This window comes from Symphalangus syndactylus, chromosome 2, assembly GCF_028878055.3.
Source record: "Symphalangus syndactylus isolate Jambi chromosome 2, NHGRI_mSymSyn1-v2.1_pri, whole genome shotgun sequence".
NCBI lineage: Eukaryota > Metazoa > Chordata > Mammalia > Primates > Hylobatidae > Symphalangus > Symphalangus syndactylus.
The window spans coordinates 82,897,832-82,913,832 of record NC_072424.2 but is presented as its reverse complement, the minus strand read 5'-3'; the positions used below and the strand labels follow the sequence as shown (position 1 = coordinate 82,913,832).

Sequence of the window (16,001 nt, the reverse complement as noted above, 5' to 3'; positions counted from 1 at the left end):
TCCTGGACCAAGGTGTTGCTCATCAGGGCACCTTGTTGTCATCCTTGTGTCTTCTCTCGTTCTTAGCTCTCTTCATGTATAAAACACACACATTCACACAGATGGATTGTATTGGCAATTCCATCACTAGTAAGTGCTGCCCAGCTCAGGCATTGCTATGGTAACAGGAAGACATATGTTTCCTTGAATGTTACGGAACTGTATTTTAGTTAATTGGGGTTAAATAACCTATCATTTGGATTGTTTTTTTTTTAAATCACAAGACAATATAGGCAATGCAATCAGTTGGAACTCATCTTTGAAAAAGCTTGTTAGTTTAAACCGTGTCTTTTTTCATGAAATAATAATTATGTTGTTTTTAAAGATGCTGTGAGATCTTTAGAGAGATGTTTCTTATTAAGATCTTTGTTAAGTATTTTGTTTTTTATTAGTGTCAAGACAGTACTACATTGGCCAGGCACACTGGCTTACACCTATAATCCCAGCACTTTGGGAGGCCAAGGCAGGAGGATCTCTTGATCCCGGGAGGTCAAGATAAGCCTGGGCAACATAGTGAGACCCCCTCTCTACAAAAAATTTTTTTAAATTATCTGAAGGTGGTGGCATGCGCCTGTGGTCCCAGCTACTTAGGAGGCTGAGCTAAGAGGACCACTTTAGCCTGGGAGATCTAGGCTGCAGTGAGCCATGGTCTTGCCAGTGCACTCCAGCCTGGGTGAAAGAGTGAGACCCTGTCTCAAAGAAAAAAAAAAAAGCTGCTGTGGACAGCCTACTAATGTCATATGACCTAGTTGTACAAATATTTAGTTAGCTTGCAGTCTGAAAAGGCTACCAATATGTCTGAGAGAAACTAAGGAGTTTCTTTTGGTTCTCTTCTGTATTTACTTACCTGGAAAGATGCAAAAAGCCATTACAGCATTCTTAGTTTCGAGGCTGGTTTCATGAAATAATCTGTTCTGCTCAATTTGTGTTTCATTCCCGTTGTGAGCAACCATAGACTTACAAACAATAAGCTTTACATGAATTGTACAGAGAGGTAGAAAGATGTGATTAGGCCGCAGGTTTCTGGGAGATGAGCCTGAACAATTCTCAGACCTACCAAGATGGATAGAGAAAAGCAATACCTTCATTTTGTAGATGAGTGAAGTGTAGTTTAGGGAGATCAATGTGAGCATAAACTTGTTTGGGGATATTCAGCTACCACTGTAGCCCCTGACACATCCTGACCACTTTCGTCCAGGTTCTCATTTAATCCTCACAACCACCCTGTGAGGTGGGTGTTTCATTTTCCATTTTTAGACTTAGGAATGTGACCATGTCTTCCCCGGCCAGTAGAGGCTATGCTCTCTTATGCCAGTGCCCTGCTCCTAGCCCCAGGAGGGGGCCTGTATCCTCACATAGCATTTTCTTACCTATAAAATCTTATCTGAAGGTATTTTATACAGTTGTACATTTTTAGTCTGTTAGTCAAAATTTTTTAAATTATCAAGTTAATATACATAGATATCACATGGTTAAAAAACCTTACAGTGAAAAAAAAGAACTGACCCCCCTCCAAGCTAACCTTAGTCCTGCTCCCAAGGGACAATCACTTTGAAACAGCTGTTAACCACAGTGCTAAATGATATGCTGTTATTTATTGCTTTATACACTTAATCTTTTTTTTTTTTTTTTGAGAAAGGGACTCACTCTGTCATCCAGGCTAGAGTGCAGTGGCACGATCACAGCTCGCCGCATCCTCCACCTCCCAGGCTCAAGATGTCCTTCCACCTCAGCCTTCTGAGTAGCTGAGACTACAGGTGCGTACCACCATGCCTGGCTAATTTTTGTATTTTTGTAGAGACCACGTCTTGCTGTGTTGTCCAGGCTGGTCTCAAATTCCTGGGCTCAAGTGATCTGTCCGTCTTGGCCTCCCGAAGTACTGGGATTATAGGCAAGTGACTACCTTCTTACCAACTCTAGGTGGACTTAGTAACCTTTATCTACTGACCTACGTAGATAGCTCACTTCTAACTTCCCCTCCTATTTCTGCTCAATATGGTGAAGTCACAGTTTTTGTTCTTTTATTGTTTAACTTTGTAACATTAAACAATACACTTAAATCTCCATTTCTTTTTCTCACTGCACTAATTTTAAAGGTGAGGACATTAAGGGCTGGGCCCAGTGGCTCACTCCTGTAGTCCCCGCACTTTGGGAGGCCAAGGCGGGCAGATCGCTTAAGCCCAGGAGTTCAAGACCAGCCTGGCCAACATGGCAAAACTCTGTCTACAAAAAATACAAAAAATAACAGGGCATGATGGCCTGCCTGTGCCTGTGATCCCAGTTACTCAGGAGGCTGAGGACCACCTGAGCCTGAGGAGGTTGAGGTTGCAGTGAGTCAAGACCACGACACTGCATTCCAGCCTGGGCACAGAGTGAGACCCTGCTCAACAAAAATAAATTTTTTTAAAAGATGAGGACATTAGGATCCCTACTTTCCTTCTTTTTTTTTTTTTATTGTACTTTAAGTTTTAGGGTACATGTGCACAATGTGCAGGTTTGTTACATATGTATCCATGTGCCATGTTGGTGTGCTGCACCCATTAACTCGTCATTTAGCATTAGGTGTATCTCCTAATGCTATCCCTCCCCCCTCCCCCCACCCCACAACAGTCCTTGGAGTGTGATGTTCCCCTTCCTGTGTCCATGTGTTCTCATTGTTCAATTCTCACCTATGAGTGAGAACATGAGGTGTTTGGTTTTTTGTCCTTGCGATAGTTTACTTAGAATGATGATTTACAGTTTCATCCATGTCCCTACAAAGGACATAAACTCATCATTTTTTATGGCTGCATAGTATTCCATGGTGTATATGTGCCACATTTTCTTAATCCAGTCTATCGTTGTTGGACATTTGGGTTGGTTCCAAGTCTTTGCTATTGTGAATAGTGCCGCAATAAACATACGTGTGCATGTGTCTTTATAGCAGCATGATTTATAGTCCTTTGGGTATATACCCAGTAATGGGATGGCTGGGTCAAATGGTATTTCTAGTTCTAGATCCCTGAGGAATCGCCACACTGACTTCCACAACGGTTGAACTAGTTTACAGTCCCACCAACAGTGTAAAAGTGTTCCTATTTCTCCACATCCTCTCCAGCACCTGTTGTTTCCTGACTTTTTAATGATGGCCATTCTAACTGGTGTGAGATGGTATCTCATTGTGGTTTTGATTTGCATTTCTCTGATGGCCAATGATGACAAGCATTTTTTCATGTGTTTTTTGGCTGCATAAATGTCTTCTTTTGAGAGGTGTCTGTTCATGTCCTTTGCCCACTTTTTGATGGGGTTGTTTGTTTTTTTCTTGTAAATTTGTTTGAGTTCATTGTAGATTCTGGATATTAGCCCTTTGTCAGATGAGTAAGTTGCGAAAATTTTCTCCCATTCTGTAGGTTGGCTGTTCACTGTGATGGTAGTTTCTTTTGCTGTGCAGAAGCTCTTTAGTTTAATTAGATCCCATTTGTCAATTTTGGCTTTTGTTGCCATTGCTTTTGGTGTTTTAGACATGAAGTCCTTGCCTATGCCTATGTCCTGAATGGTAATGCCTAGGTTTTCTTCTAGGGTTTTTATGGTTTTAGGTCTAACATATAAGTCTTTAATCCATCTTGAATTAATTTTTGTATAAGGTGTAAGGAAGGGATCCAGTTTCAGCTTTCTACATATGGCTAGCCAGTTTTCCCAGCACCCTTTATTAAATAGGGAATCCTTTTCCCGTTGCTTGTCAGGTTTGTCAAAGATCAGATAGTTGTAGATATGCGGTATTATTTCTGAGGGCTGTGTTCTGTTCCATTGATCTATATCTCTGTTTTGGTACCAGTACCATGCTGTTTTGGTTACTGTAGCCTTGTAGTATAGTTTGAAGTCAGGTAGCATGATAGCATCCTTACCTTCTTATTCTTCCCCCTTCTACCTTCAGACTATTCTGGGTCTCTTCTTTTACTTTGAAACGGTCAAGTTATATGTTCTCTTTTATAACTGCAATTAGCCTTTGTCTATGAATTGTTTCACAAAGTCTAAGACAAATAAACAATGTTGAGATTATTGTGCTTTACGTAGAACCAAGTAGTGGGCAGTGCTTACATTTATTTCAGTTTCCAATGTCATGACTCTTGTTCTGTTCAAAGGAGACTGTTCTAAAAATCAAGTTCAAGTGGATTATTCTTTCATATATAACATGAAAATCATGCCACGGTTTACTTTATGCCTTGACTTTTTTCCCCTGAAGTTGTTTCATTGCCTTGTTGTTGTGGGACACATCTTACTCACCATATCCCTGGGATCTTCAGGCTTCTTCCTCATTCTGTCTTTTAGGTGAAACCCATTTCATTTTTTCTTCAAGTCTCTGAGTGGTTTTCCTCTATTTGACCCCTGCGTTTTCATACTGCTTATTGTTTCTATGGGCATTTCTAGTTGCCCTCCTTTTTCCTTATCCTTGTCTTTTCTGTCCTTATATCCTTTCTTCCAGTTCTGTGTCCCATTTTTCCCAGAGACTTTCCTTACAGAGCCTGCCGTCCTCCAGCCTCATCCTGGATGGATTGATCTCTGGGCTGTTGCATGGCTGCCAGCCTGGATCCTGCCCTCACTCTTCTCCTAGGTTCATTCACCTTCTCCTCTACCCTGTATCTTCTTCTTTGTGAGCAGGAAGAGGCTGCAGGACTTTTGCTCCTCCTTGGCTGCTCACACCACACTTTGTGCTGTACAGCTCAAGGCCCTGATGGTCCATCCTAGCAGTTAGGGGACTGCTCTGAGAATGTGCTCTTGGGGCAGAGTAGACCTCATCACGGGAACCACTAAGCTACTCCAACCTCCACATTTGCCCTAATTTTGTACGCTTTGCTTGAGTTCCTCAGTGCTGGCGCTGAGTGTATTAAAGGAAACATTTGGTGCACAGGCCAAAGCTACTCTTCAGTATTATTGTTCAGAAAGCTTCAATTCAAACTCAGTTTCCTCAATTAAAAAAAATCTTAGGATATAATAAGCAAAGACAGGAAAAGAATTCTTTCCAGGAAAAAAAAAGCCATTAAATCCTTCCCCATTCCCATTCTTCAAAAATTGTACAATCTAATTAAAATTCTAAACTCCCGTAGGTTTTTAATTACTTGCTAAAGCAGTTGGCCAGATGGTTAAACATAATAAAAATAATAACATTTTGAAAGAAATGGAGAAAACGTCATTAAAGTTAACGGGAGAAAAGAAAACCTTAGCACATTGTCTTAGCTTACAGAAATGTTGCTCCTTTTTAAAAAACATATTTCTTAAGCAAGGATAAAAGTCACCTGACAGATTTCACATCATGGTACTCTACTTATTTGAAGTTCAGATTTGAGGTAGTTTATTCATCCTCTGGAACAGGCATGACCTTCACTCTGGATTTAAGAACAACAAATATGTCTGTTTACTTTTACTTCCTAGGAGAGGCCCTCAGGCCCTCCTGTAATTAGAAGCACACTGAAATAGAAATAAGCTTAATAGGGACAGAATCTTACCTCATTTTTTCTTACCCTGTATGGCAGAGATTTGACTGATTGTCATGGAAGAGCTCCCTGGTTCATGTATAAAAAGGCCTCCTCTCATTATGTTAAGTGAAATAAATCAGGCACAGAAAGACAAACTTCACATGTTCTCACATATTTGTAGAAGCTAAAAACTAAAAGAACTGAACTCAAGGACAGAGAGAGTGGAAGGATGGTTATCAGAGGCCGGAAAGGGTAATGGGGGTGGGGGGAGGTAGAGGGGAAGTGGAGATGGTTAATGGATACAAAAAATAGGTAGAAAGAATGAATAAGACTTAGTATTTGCTAGCACAATAGGATGACTATAGTAAGAAATAATATACATTTTTAAAATAACCAAAAGAGTAAGTTGGATTGTTTGTAACACAAAGGATAAATGCTTGAGGTGATGGATTGCCTATTTACCCTGATGTAATCATTTCACATTGCATTCCTGTATCAAAATACCTTATGTAACTCATGAATATATGCATCCACTATGTACCCACAAATATTTTATACTAAAAAAAAAAGTTTTTTAAGGCCTTCTGTGGTTCTTTAACTCAAGACTCTGGAAGACAGAGAAGGATCTGCAGGGCAGCCCAAGCCCGCCCTCCATGGAGGTCAGTGTTTCGTTTGCCCTTGCAGCCAGTGACCCTCAGGGACATGCAGTGGGTCTTAACGATGGGCTCCCCTCCTCCCTAACCAGCACCCAGCCCTAGCTGCCATCTGAACAGTTCTGCCCAGGAGAGACTCTGCTGGCCATATCTGAATCCCCTTGTGGGAGCCCATGGTGTGGTCACCCCCTGCCATCTGGCAGGAGCAGAGTGTCCACTGTTTAGCTCAGGACTCTCGCTGCTGTCCCAGTCTTCCGCATGTGCTCAGGGCCCTTGACTTGGAGTTTTTCTTTCTCACCCTCAGCACGGCAGCCTGGCGCTACAGTTCTCTTCTTCGCACCTGAACATACTGCGAGTGTGGCAGACAGCCCAGAGCACAATTCTGCTCCACTGACTGCACCTTTTCGATGCCTTGGTCCTTATGGAAGTCCTTTGAGCAGAGGACTTTTTTGCCACTTGGTGTAATATGAAACATCCCTCCAGCAACAGTAACTCTTGACGTAACCGTTTAACAGTTTCTTACCTGTTAAGTCTGGATTGTAGTTCAGTATGATACTGTTTATATGCTTTTATAATAAAATGTATTAACTGGTAGGTGGAAGGTGATTATAGCTAACAGAAAAAAAATTACTACAGAAGTCTTTTCCTGATCACAATAAATACAACAGGATGGAGTTAACCACTCTACCTCCCAACTGTAAAAATAGTTTTAATAGAAAACTAAGAATCAATTTTCTGGGAAATTTGTGGATATGAAATTATTTGCCCCTCTACAATTGGCAATAAATGAAAAGTAAAGCATTCTACAGAGATCATGAACCTTATAGTAACCTCCTTGAAGAAGAAAAGTGATTTGAAAAATCACTTAACTAAAGATAAGCTCTATTTCTTCCGCTCTCCTCTCATGTTCTTACATCTCTGGAAGATAGTTGGGCTTCTGGGCAAATTTCTGATGATCCATCAGTACATAAAATTAATGAAAAACCAGGCAAAACTGTAGAAGTTATTTATTAATGTTCAACTTGTGAAATGTAAGAGCATTCCCTTGAAATATAATATTCCCTCTTTTTTTTTGTTCATACTACAAATTGGTTTTGGATGTATTAGGGGTTCAAAGAAATAATTTCCAGCTATATAGGGATGGACTCTGAATCTTTCCATTGAACCAGTAAGTCTCCTGATGAGGCCAGAGAGTCCCATGTCTAGGGGCCAGGTGAGCCCCTCACTCCTCAAAGCTGGCCTTTCTGGTGGCCATGACAGTTGCAGATTCCGAGGCAGGGCAGGTGATCCTTTTGTCTTCCTGGATGTGAATGTTATACTTGGCCCTCAATGGTACAGAAGGCCAGGCTAACTGGGGTTGGTACAAAGAGTGGACACTCTCCGTGATTCTAATTCCAAGCGAGGGGTTGGCAGCCAGCTGGCATCAGGTAGTCCCTGGAAGTGACAGGTTGGGCTGTGCTCCTGTCTGCCAGTGTGTCTACCAAAGTGAAAAAGAGCAACAAGGCAGTGTTGTTGTAAGGACAGGGACTTGGGGGGGGATTGCAGATTCTCAGCCACAAAGCTTGAAATGAAAGTGAGTCAAGAGCTTTTGCAGAAAAATTCCATCTTCCCAGGCCCTTAGGGCTCCCTGGTTTATCCTCCTAGGATATGTTCTAAGTGGTTCATGCCCTGGTGAGAAATAAGCTCATTCATGGCAGCCACCCCTCTCTGTTTTCTTTCAGGGATGTCTTTGCTTTGGCTTCTGAATATGCAGTAGAAATAATGGTACAGATGTGGTGAGGGTGAATTGCTCTGAAAAGTGCTTTGAGTTTCTGAGAAATAAAATAAGACAGCATGAAAGACCGGGTGTGATTCCTTTTTATTTCCCCAACATTTAACCCATTGTCCTAGCACCTTGTGGTTGCTCCCTGATTCCTTTTACTGATTGGATGAAAACATTGTAGCAGGTGATGGTGCTATTAAGCCTATTGATATTCCCTTGAGAGAACAGTGTTCTTGTCCATGCTCTAAGCAGTGTCGAATCAATTCTACAAAAGTGATTTCCTTCAGGGGACATGCTACAGAGTAGAGTGATGACAGTCCCTTTTCCTAATGAGGTTTACTGGACCCTGAGGCCTGCCTGTGCTTGAGGAATGCTGGTGGTGTCCCACTGGGAGACCCGCCAGAGATTAAAGGTGATGCCCATGTCTTTTTCCCTCATCCTCAGGATCCTTTCTGAGGTTCCCTATGTGGCCTTGCAGAGGAGGAATTTTTTTTCATCACTGTGTACTTAAAGACATTATCAAGGTCCTGGCTATGTGTGGGGTACTTCTGTGAGGCTGCGGGAGAAAAGAGGGCTTGGTTACAGCATTCAAGATGCCTGTTTTCTAATAAGGAAGAGTTGCAAATACTGTAACCACAATGTTACACAGAATGTGTAAGGGCTGAAGTTATTGAGATGAAGAGGGTAGACTCTTCCCACAGGAGTCATGGAGGGTTACACATGAAGGAGGTGGAGTTTGAATCCTGCTTGAGGAAACGATGGGAATTTGGTGGTTAGAGATGGGAGTGAAGGAACCATTCCAAGTAGAGAGAAAAAAAGCAAAAGGAAAAGAGGAGGATGGGCTGGATTTGAAGAGCAGTGAGTTTGCAAGAGCTTGGACTGGAAGAGGGAGGGAGACCCAACTTGGAGAACCCTGGATGTCACCCTAAGGATTGTGAATGACTCTCATTATCCTTTTAATGTTATATAGTAAGTTCCACAGCTCTTCTTCTGCCCCAGCAAATATGGTGGGAGCAGAATAAATTCTTTCACAGAAAAGCTGAAAACTCTTGGGAAGTTCTCACTTAACCATTTCCACTTGTGTTGAGTCCTCCCTTCATTTTCTCTCAGTGAAAAAAATGCAAAGGATAGGTGAGAGAGTTGGGAGGGTCAGATAGCATTGTGGGTCCAGAGTATAGATACCTGCCTCAATATAACTGTAGGATGTCCTTCCTGGTTTGATAGATGAGCTTAAAAACTAGAAACCAGTTAGTCCTACTTCCTCAGACAGAATAAACTGGGTTTCTGTTAAGCGTGTTATATAATTATGTCTAAATACTATATATTATTGACTTGGTTTAATGCTCTTAGACATGCCATCTTATTGTTTGTTCTGAGAGTTTTATCTCATTGTAGATACTCAGCCTAAGTTAATATTTTATGAGACCCAATGATAACTTAAGGCTAAAAATATGATGGAAACCAGGGCTATTTTTTTTTGTTGTTTTTAAAGACAATTTTGCTACACTCAAGAGAGCTAAGATTGAGAAACACAAACCCCCATTTGAGCACAAGGCCCGTTTCCTTTATTGGCCATTCTTATGAGCAATGATGAATTTTAACAAATTTTCTCATTATTAAGTCCATAGCCTTCCAAAGACCATAGTAATTGATTTTTATATACTTACAAATATTTACAAAGTGGTTTTTACATCCCAGGCACTGATAGAAGAACTTTACAAGTATCAAGTTGTTTTATCCTTATAACAACCATATGAAATAGGTGCTGTTCTTATTATTCCTATTTTACAGGTAAGGAAATCAAGGCACAAAGAAGTAAAGTAACTTGTCCAAGGTCACACAGATAGAATTCATTGCCATTTGAGTAGACATGTGAAGTAGAGGTTGTGTTTCATGTGTTTGATGTCAGCTGCATGGGAAAGGGGAAGAACTCGCCTGAGAACGTCCCATGCTGTGCCCTGTGCAGAACTGGGTTCTTGGACCATTTTATTAGACGCCTCTTTTCTACGGTTTATGTCAGTAGTTGTTATTCGAGAAACTCAGTATTTTTGCTGTATATGTCTGTAAGTGAACAATTTCCATATATGTACAGCGAGTATACATTAGCTGTACCACAGTCTAGCTCTGCATATTTTTTATGTTAGAAGATGTGGACTGGTGGTAGCATTTCCCCAGATGTATGGCAGTGACTGTACAGTTAATAAGAAATGACATTTAGTTACATGTTCTATAGGCCCAACACCCTGCTAAGCACATCATATACATTATTCTGTTTAATCCTCCCAACAATCCCATGGAGCAGATCCTAAGAATATCCCCTTTTTATAGATGTGGAAACAGAGGCCTAGAAAGGTATGGTAATTGAGTGCAGGTGGCAGAGTAGGGATTTGAACCCTGGAACTGTTTCCTGAGCCTCTGGTCTTGACCACTCTGCATGCTCCCTCCCCCTGTGCCATACCAGGGGCCAGGAATGACCACTCGTTCATGGCTAAGTGCCAGGGCAAAGCCTTTGCTGCTGTCTCAGCCTCCCTCCAGGAATGGCCGTGTGACATGCTTATGGCCTGTGGCCCTCCTTGCTGGTTGTGGCATTCTCCCTGTGCTGGCCAACCCAGCTATCTGCTTCTGACTTCTGCCAGTGAATGACAGCTGATCTTGACAAACTTCTGTGGTCATCTTGTAGCAGATCTGCTTCATGTCTTAATAGATCCTCCACTCGCTTTTGCTGTAAGCATGTATTTAGAGAGCCAGGTTTCACCTGGTATCCCTCTACCATCAACCTTCTCCCCAGCTGAGTTCAGCATTTGTGGGCTGCCTGAATGCCACTCCACCCTGTGATTAGGCAGCGAGGATATGAGTGTGGGTGGAGCAGGTGGAAACCCAGACAACATGGATACTGACAGTGATGGTGGTGACTGTAAGGAGGGGAGTTTATGCAGTCACGTTAGCTGCTCATTAGGCACCTTGAGAGGCCTTTTGATAATGACTTCTACTCTTACTTTTAGATAGTATTTTCTTCTACACCGGTATCCATTATATGGTAGATTCTCGATAACCATTTGGTGAATGCATGAACCAGTGAGTGACTGAATGAATGAATTGTTGCCTGGTTCCTTTGATTAAATGGCATCCTAAAAGGCCCTGGGGATGCCTTTTCTCCTGCTGCTGTCTGGGATTGTGTTTCCTCCACTTGGCTCTTCCCTCCTGAATGCCTGGCCTTTCTTCCTCTTCCCATCTCCTTTGTGTATAAGCCCAGGGGGTGGCTGGACTCCATGGTGGAGGCAAGAAATATTTTAGGTGATATTACAGATGGTGATAGGGTCCATAATTTTGGAATAGAAGTATTCTTTGGGGAAATTAGGAGTTAAATCAACTTTTAAGGGCCAATATGAGACTCAAGCCCCCATGTATGATATTAATGTAGGAACATGCATTCTGAGTCCTAAATAGACTGTGGGGCAAAACCCCTGGGAACTGAATATATTTGAGTAGCTCAGATCATCCAAGCACATGTGGTGGAATCTGTCCCTCATCTGTGCTCCTGACTGAGAGTCTCTTCTTGACTTGGTGGTTTTATTGAGATGCTGAATTGAAACAGAATGGTTTATGGAAATTGTGTTCTTGGTACTAGTGATAGATTCCTACAGTTTTATTTTCCAGTTGGAATTTATGATTGATACATCACACCAGTGTCTGGGCAGATTGTGCATTCAGTGGTTTTCCCTCCTGTATCTTTCCACAGATGTGTCATCCCCACACCAGCGAGCCTCTGCCAAGATGAAACCAATAGAAGAAGGAGCAGAAGATGACGATGAGGTCTTTGAACCGGCATCTCCAAATACATTGAAAGTCCATCAGCTGCCTTGATCAGAGAGAGAATTCAGGTTACCAAGACGGAAGGTGTCTTGAAGAGATCCTGAAAAATACCAGCACTTTTTCATGGCTTTTAGGTTATTCTGCTTTAGTGCATCCAGACTGGTAGAGTCTGAGGGAGGAAGTGAGGAAGGGTCAAGGATGGAAGAGTTCTTTCACTTACCCTTTTTATTAGTCAGCTTTTAAAGTAATTGTTTTACTGAGCCTTCTGACTATGCCTTGTTCTCTTTTGAGATATATATTTTCACAGTCTTTTCTAGATATATTATTGTTTTAACTTAACAAATCTTAGCAATCTCTCAATGCCTTTTCACTTATTTTTTCCCAAGTTATGATTCTTTTTCCTCACAGTCTTTTTTGTTCCATGGCAATAAGGTTGTCCATTTGATAATTTTAACAAACAATGTAAGTTTAAAATTGAGGCTAAGGTAACATGAAAAAGCAGGGAATCTCGAACTTTATTCTATATATATATATATATATATATACATATTTTTTTTTTTTTTTTTTTTTTTTTTTTGAGACGGAGTTTCACTCTATTGCCCAGGCTGGAGTGCAGTGGCGCAATCTCGGCTCATTGCAAACTCCACCTCCCGGATTCACGCCATTCTCCTGCCTCAGCCTCCCGAGTAGCTGGGACTACAGGCGCCTGCCACCACGCCCGGCTAACTTTTTGTATTTTTAGTAGAGACGGGGTTTCACCGTGTTAGCCAGGATGGTCTTGATCTCCTGACCTCGTGATCCGCCCGCCTCGGCCTCCCAAAGTGCTGGGATTACAGGCATGAGCCACCGTGCCCAGCCTATTCCATATTTTTTTAACGGGACATTTTAGAGAAAGGTGTGATTTGACTGGTTTTATTTTTCTCCCAGGCCAGAAGTATTACTCCACTAGATCACCTTACTTAGTTGGGCACTGTGTCGATAACTTGATGATGAACAAAAATCTCAGATTTTACTCACATTACCCTTGTATTATGCCATTTATAAACTGCTCTGAAACCTGAAGCTGGAAAGATAACAGATGGGTTTCTGAGCATGGGGTTAACCTCCAGCTAAACTCAACTTCCTTGGGATTTGGAGTCACCGTGTTGTGCACACTCTGGTGTGGGAAACACTTTATGTAGGGTGGGAAGACAGGGGAGTTAAATGGCTGGGCAGATGCCACAGGATGAGGCGACTGAAAGATCCGCTTCATTCTTTGATCTGTATTCTGAAGTTCCAGATTGTTCATCTAGAGGCAGAGACGTCTCTTTTAAAAAAGTCCCAGATGCCCCAGTGCCAGAGCTGCGAACGTGAAAACAGTGGAGGGCAGAGGGTTTACCACAGGCCAGGCCATGGACACCCAACCCAGATACTGCAGTGAGGGTCTTGATTCCAGAGCTCTCTTTTCTACTGAAATCATGGTTTAGTAAACAGTGGCATTTGGCTGGTGGGAAATGCGTAACTAGTCAGTGTGTCTGGCCAGTGTGGCTGTGGCACTTGGCCAGGACACTCTGTTGAATGAAGCTTGTTGATTGGCCATGCTGGTCATGTCTATTTTGCTTCATCCATTAGAACCAACTTTGAGTCAGTCTCCTGTTACGTTAAATGGCTAAGAAAAGTTCCAAATGAAGTTGTTTTCAGGTGAACTGAGCCAAAGGAAGCAACTCTTACCATGAGGTGATTTCTGTTAGAGGAGGCATATAAATAAACTCATCTAGGGTCACCTCATTTTCCTAAATATGTTTTTAAAGCAATTATTGTAGTAATTTCATTTGAGTTAAATTTACATGCTCGGTCACTCATTGAGAAAATTTACGCAGACTCTGAATCCAGTTCCTGACATCTTCAGATGTTGATTTATTGACATCACAGTAAAAAGGCTACTGTCGACTGGACACGGTGGCTCACACCTGTAATCACAGCACTTTGGGGGTCAAGGTGGGTGGATTGCTTGTGCCCAGGAGTTCAAGACCAGCCTGGGCAACATGGCTAAACCCCATCTCTACAAAAAAAATTAGCTGGGCGTGGTGGTGCATGCCTGTAGTCCCAGCTACTCAGAAGGCTGAGGTGGGAGGTTCACTTGAACCTGGGAGGTTGAGGTTGCAGTGAGCCCAGATCACACCACTGCACTCCAGCCTGGGCAACAGAGTGAGACCCTATTTCAAAAAAGGCTGCTTTCACTGTACTGCTGCAGCAGTCTCTTCAGGTAGCTAACTTAGGAACTTGTTTTGGAGAAATGAAGCAGAGGTGAATGACAGCCTAGGCTTTGAAATTATAAAGCTCTCTCAGGTTGAAACTCTCCGTGTGCTCTCGCTCTCACTCTCACCCTGTACCTGAGAGCACAGGTGTGACTGTGACGTCATAGTGCTGAGACTACTTTCCTTTAACCATTGGGGTTAAGTTGGGCAGCCCATTTAGTTTACACGTGCATAAGACTAATTTACAAAATCACTCTATACAGTCATTAGATGTAACATCCTTCCCTGAGTAGAAAGTAATGCATGTGTTTGGAGATATTTTCTGTAATGTTGGGAACAAACCTGTTTTAAAAGCACACTGCTAAAAGTAGGTGATATAAGACCATTTACTGTTTTTATTAAAGTATGTGTGTGTATCAGTGTCTGAATGTGAAGATTGTAACCTCAAGGTTAGGAATCTTAAAAGAGCCACTTAGCCTGAATGGGAAACGTGAAACTATTTTTAAATACACACCTCTAAGGAAGAAGCCCTCCCATATAGACTTGATCTCAAAGAAGCAGATAAGAAGACAGAAAAGTGTTTTAAGTGTAAGATCTCCTATGGAGTACTTTAAATTCATTTATACAAATGAGTAAGTGTATCTTTGTATAATGCATAAATACATAGATAAAAACATGTTTGCTGCCAAAGTTCCCAATAAGATACTTCCTGTGTTTTTTGGCCTTTACTTCGCTGAATGATCAAAGTTCAGAAAATGTTCTGCAAAAGTTACTCCATATACAACCCCAAATCTACTACTTTTAAATGTAACATCAACTCAGTTGTATGAATCTGGGGTATAATATTTATATTAGAATGTATATGTCATTTAAAATATTTTGAAAGCCCTCATAAATATTTATATTTACTAAACTAATAGCATAGACACTATATAAATCCGCAGTGATGCTTATATATCTTAAATTAGTAATAATGGGTGCTATATAATTATTTTCAGTTACCATCCCTGACTCTCTGTAATCTTCTCCATTTCTCCCTATCACTCAATTTCATTTTAATCATTGGACACCTTTGCGTTTTGCTGCTAACAGTGTGTGTATGTCACCCTCTTTATATCTGGTTTTCCCACTTGTCTGAAGCTCTGCTGATCTTAGAACCTGGAGCTGCAGATTCCTCCGTGTCAGCTCCCATCACGGCCCCAAAGACAGAGTCACTTGGTTGCTGGAAAAATATTTGGGGAAAGCTGGTATAAGCTACACACTGACCTGTCCCCAGTGTTTCCAGGTAATGACTTGGCACTCCAGAGAAAGTTTCATGCTGTTGCGTGTGGTGGCTCCAAGTCAAGCACCTGGCGTGCAGGTCAGCCCTTCCCAGCAGGGCGTGGCGTCGTCCGCTTCACAGATGCCACGTTGCAGCCCCAAGGCCTCACCATTTTGCGTTTTTTAGAAACCCATTTTCTTGGTCATTTATAAAGCTGCTTTATAGGTATCTTTGATCCTGGCATGCCTTGGTTTCCTCTCCCTTCCCTCTTTCCAATCCTGGTTTCCTAACCTCCTCTTGTAGTAATTCTCAACTCAATTCAAAGTCCCAAGAATTTGGAATGGTAGGATGCTGTGCGGGGAACTCGAGGCTGAGGCATAATCATTGCTTCGGTTCTGCTCATCAGGGGACACGCTCCCTTCCTCATGGCAGCCATGTTTGATTGTCACAGAGCCCCCCGAATACTCTGTCTATAGTGACACACTGTAGGTGTCATAAATTTTAAGAAACCTGCTTTTAAGTACTATTTATAGGTTTTTCTGTTATACTTGCAACCTAGTTTTAAAATACATGAGGATTTTATGAAAGCTTTATACAGACATTTATAGGAAACTCATTCTTTGATTTTAGGTGCCATTTAAATTGATAACACTTACTTTATAAAAAGATGCTTTTTGTCTGGATAGAGCCTTATAGTTTAAAATATCTTCATATATTGCCATTTGATCAAATAAATTTCTTACTTAGAAAATGTGTGTATTTTTTATTTCATTCCTCTTACAT

The 16,001-nt window shown here is 41.6% G+C and overlaps 1 protein-coding gene across 2 annotated transcripts in view; it reads left to right on the top strand.

Moving 5' to 3' along the window:
• BVES (blood vessel epicardial substance) overlaps nt 1-14,373 on the top strand; it is a 39,786-nt gene extending 25,413 nt beyond the window's left edge. For both annotated transcript variants that reach the window (XM_055260152.2, XM_055260140.2), the window contains exon 8: nt 11,647-14,373. In XM_055260152.2, coding sequence (XP_055116127.1) covers nt 11,647-11,771 — 125 coding nt within the window. In that variant the 3' untranslated portion in view covers nt 11,772-14,373. The remainder of the gene's footprint in view (nt 1-11,646) is intronic.
• The last annotated feature ends 1,628 nt before the right edge of the window (nt 14,374-16,001 follow it).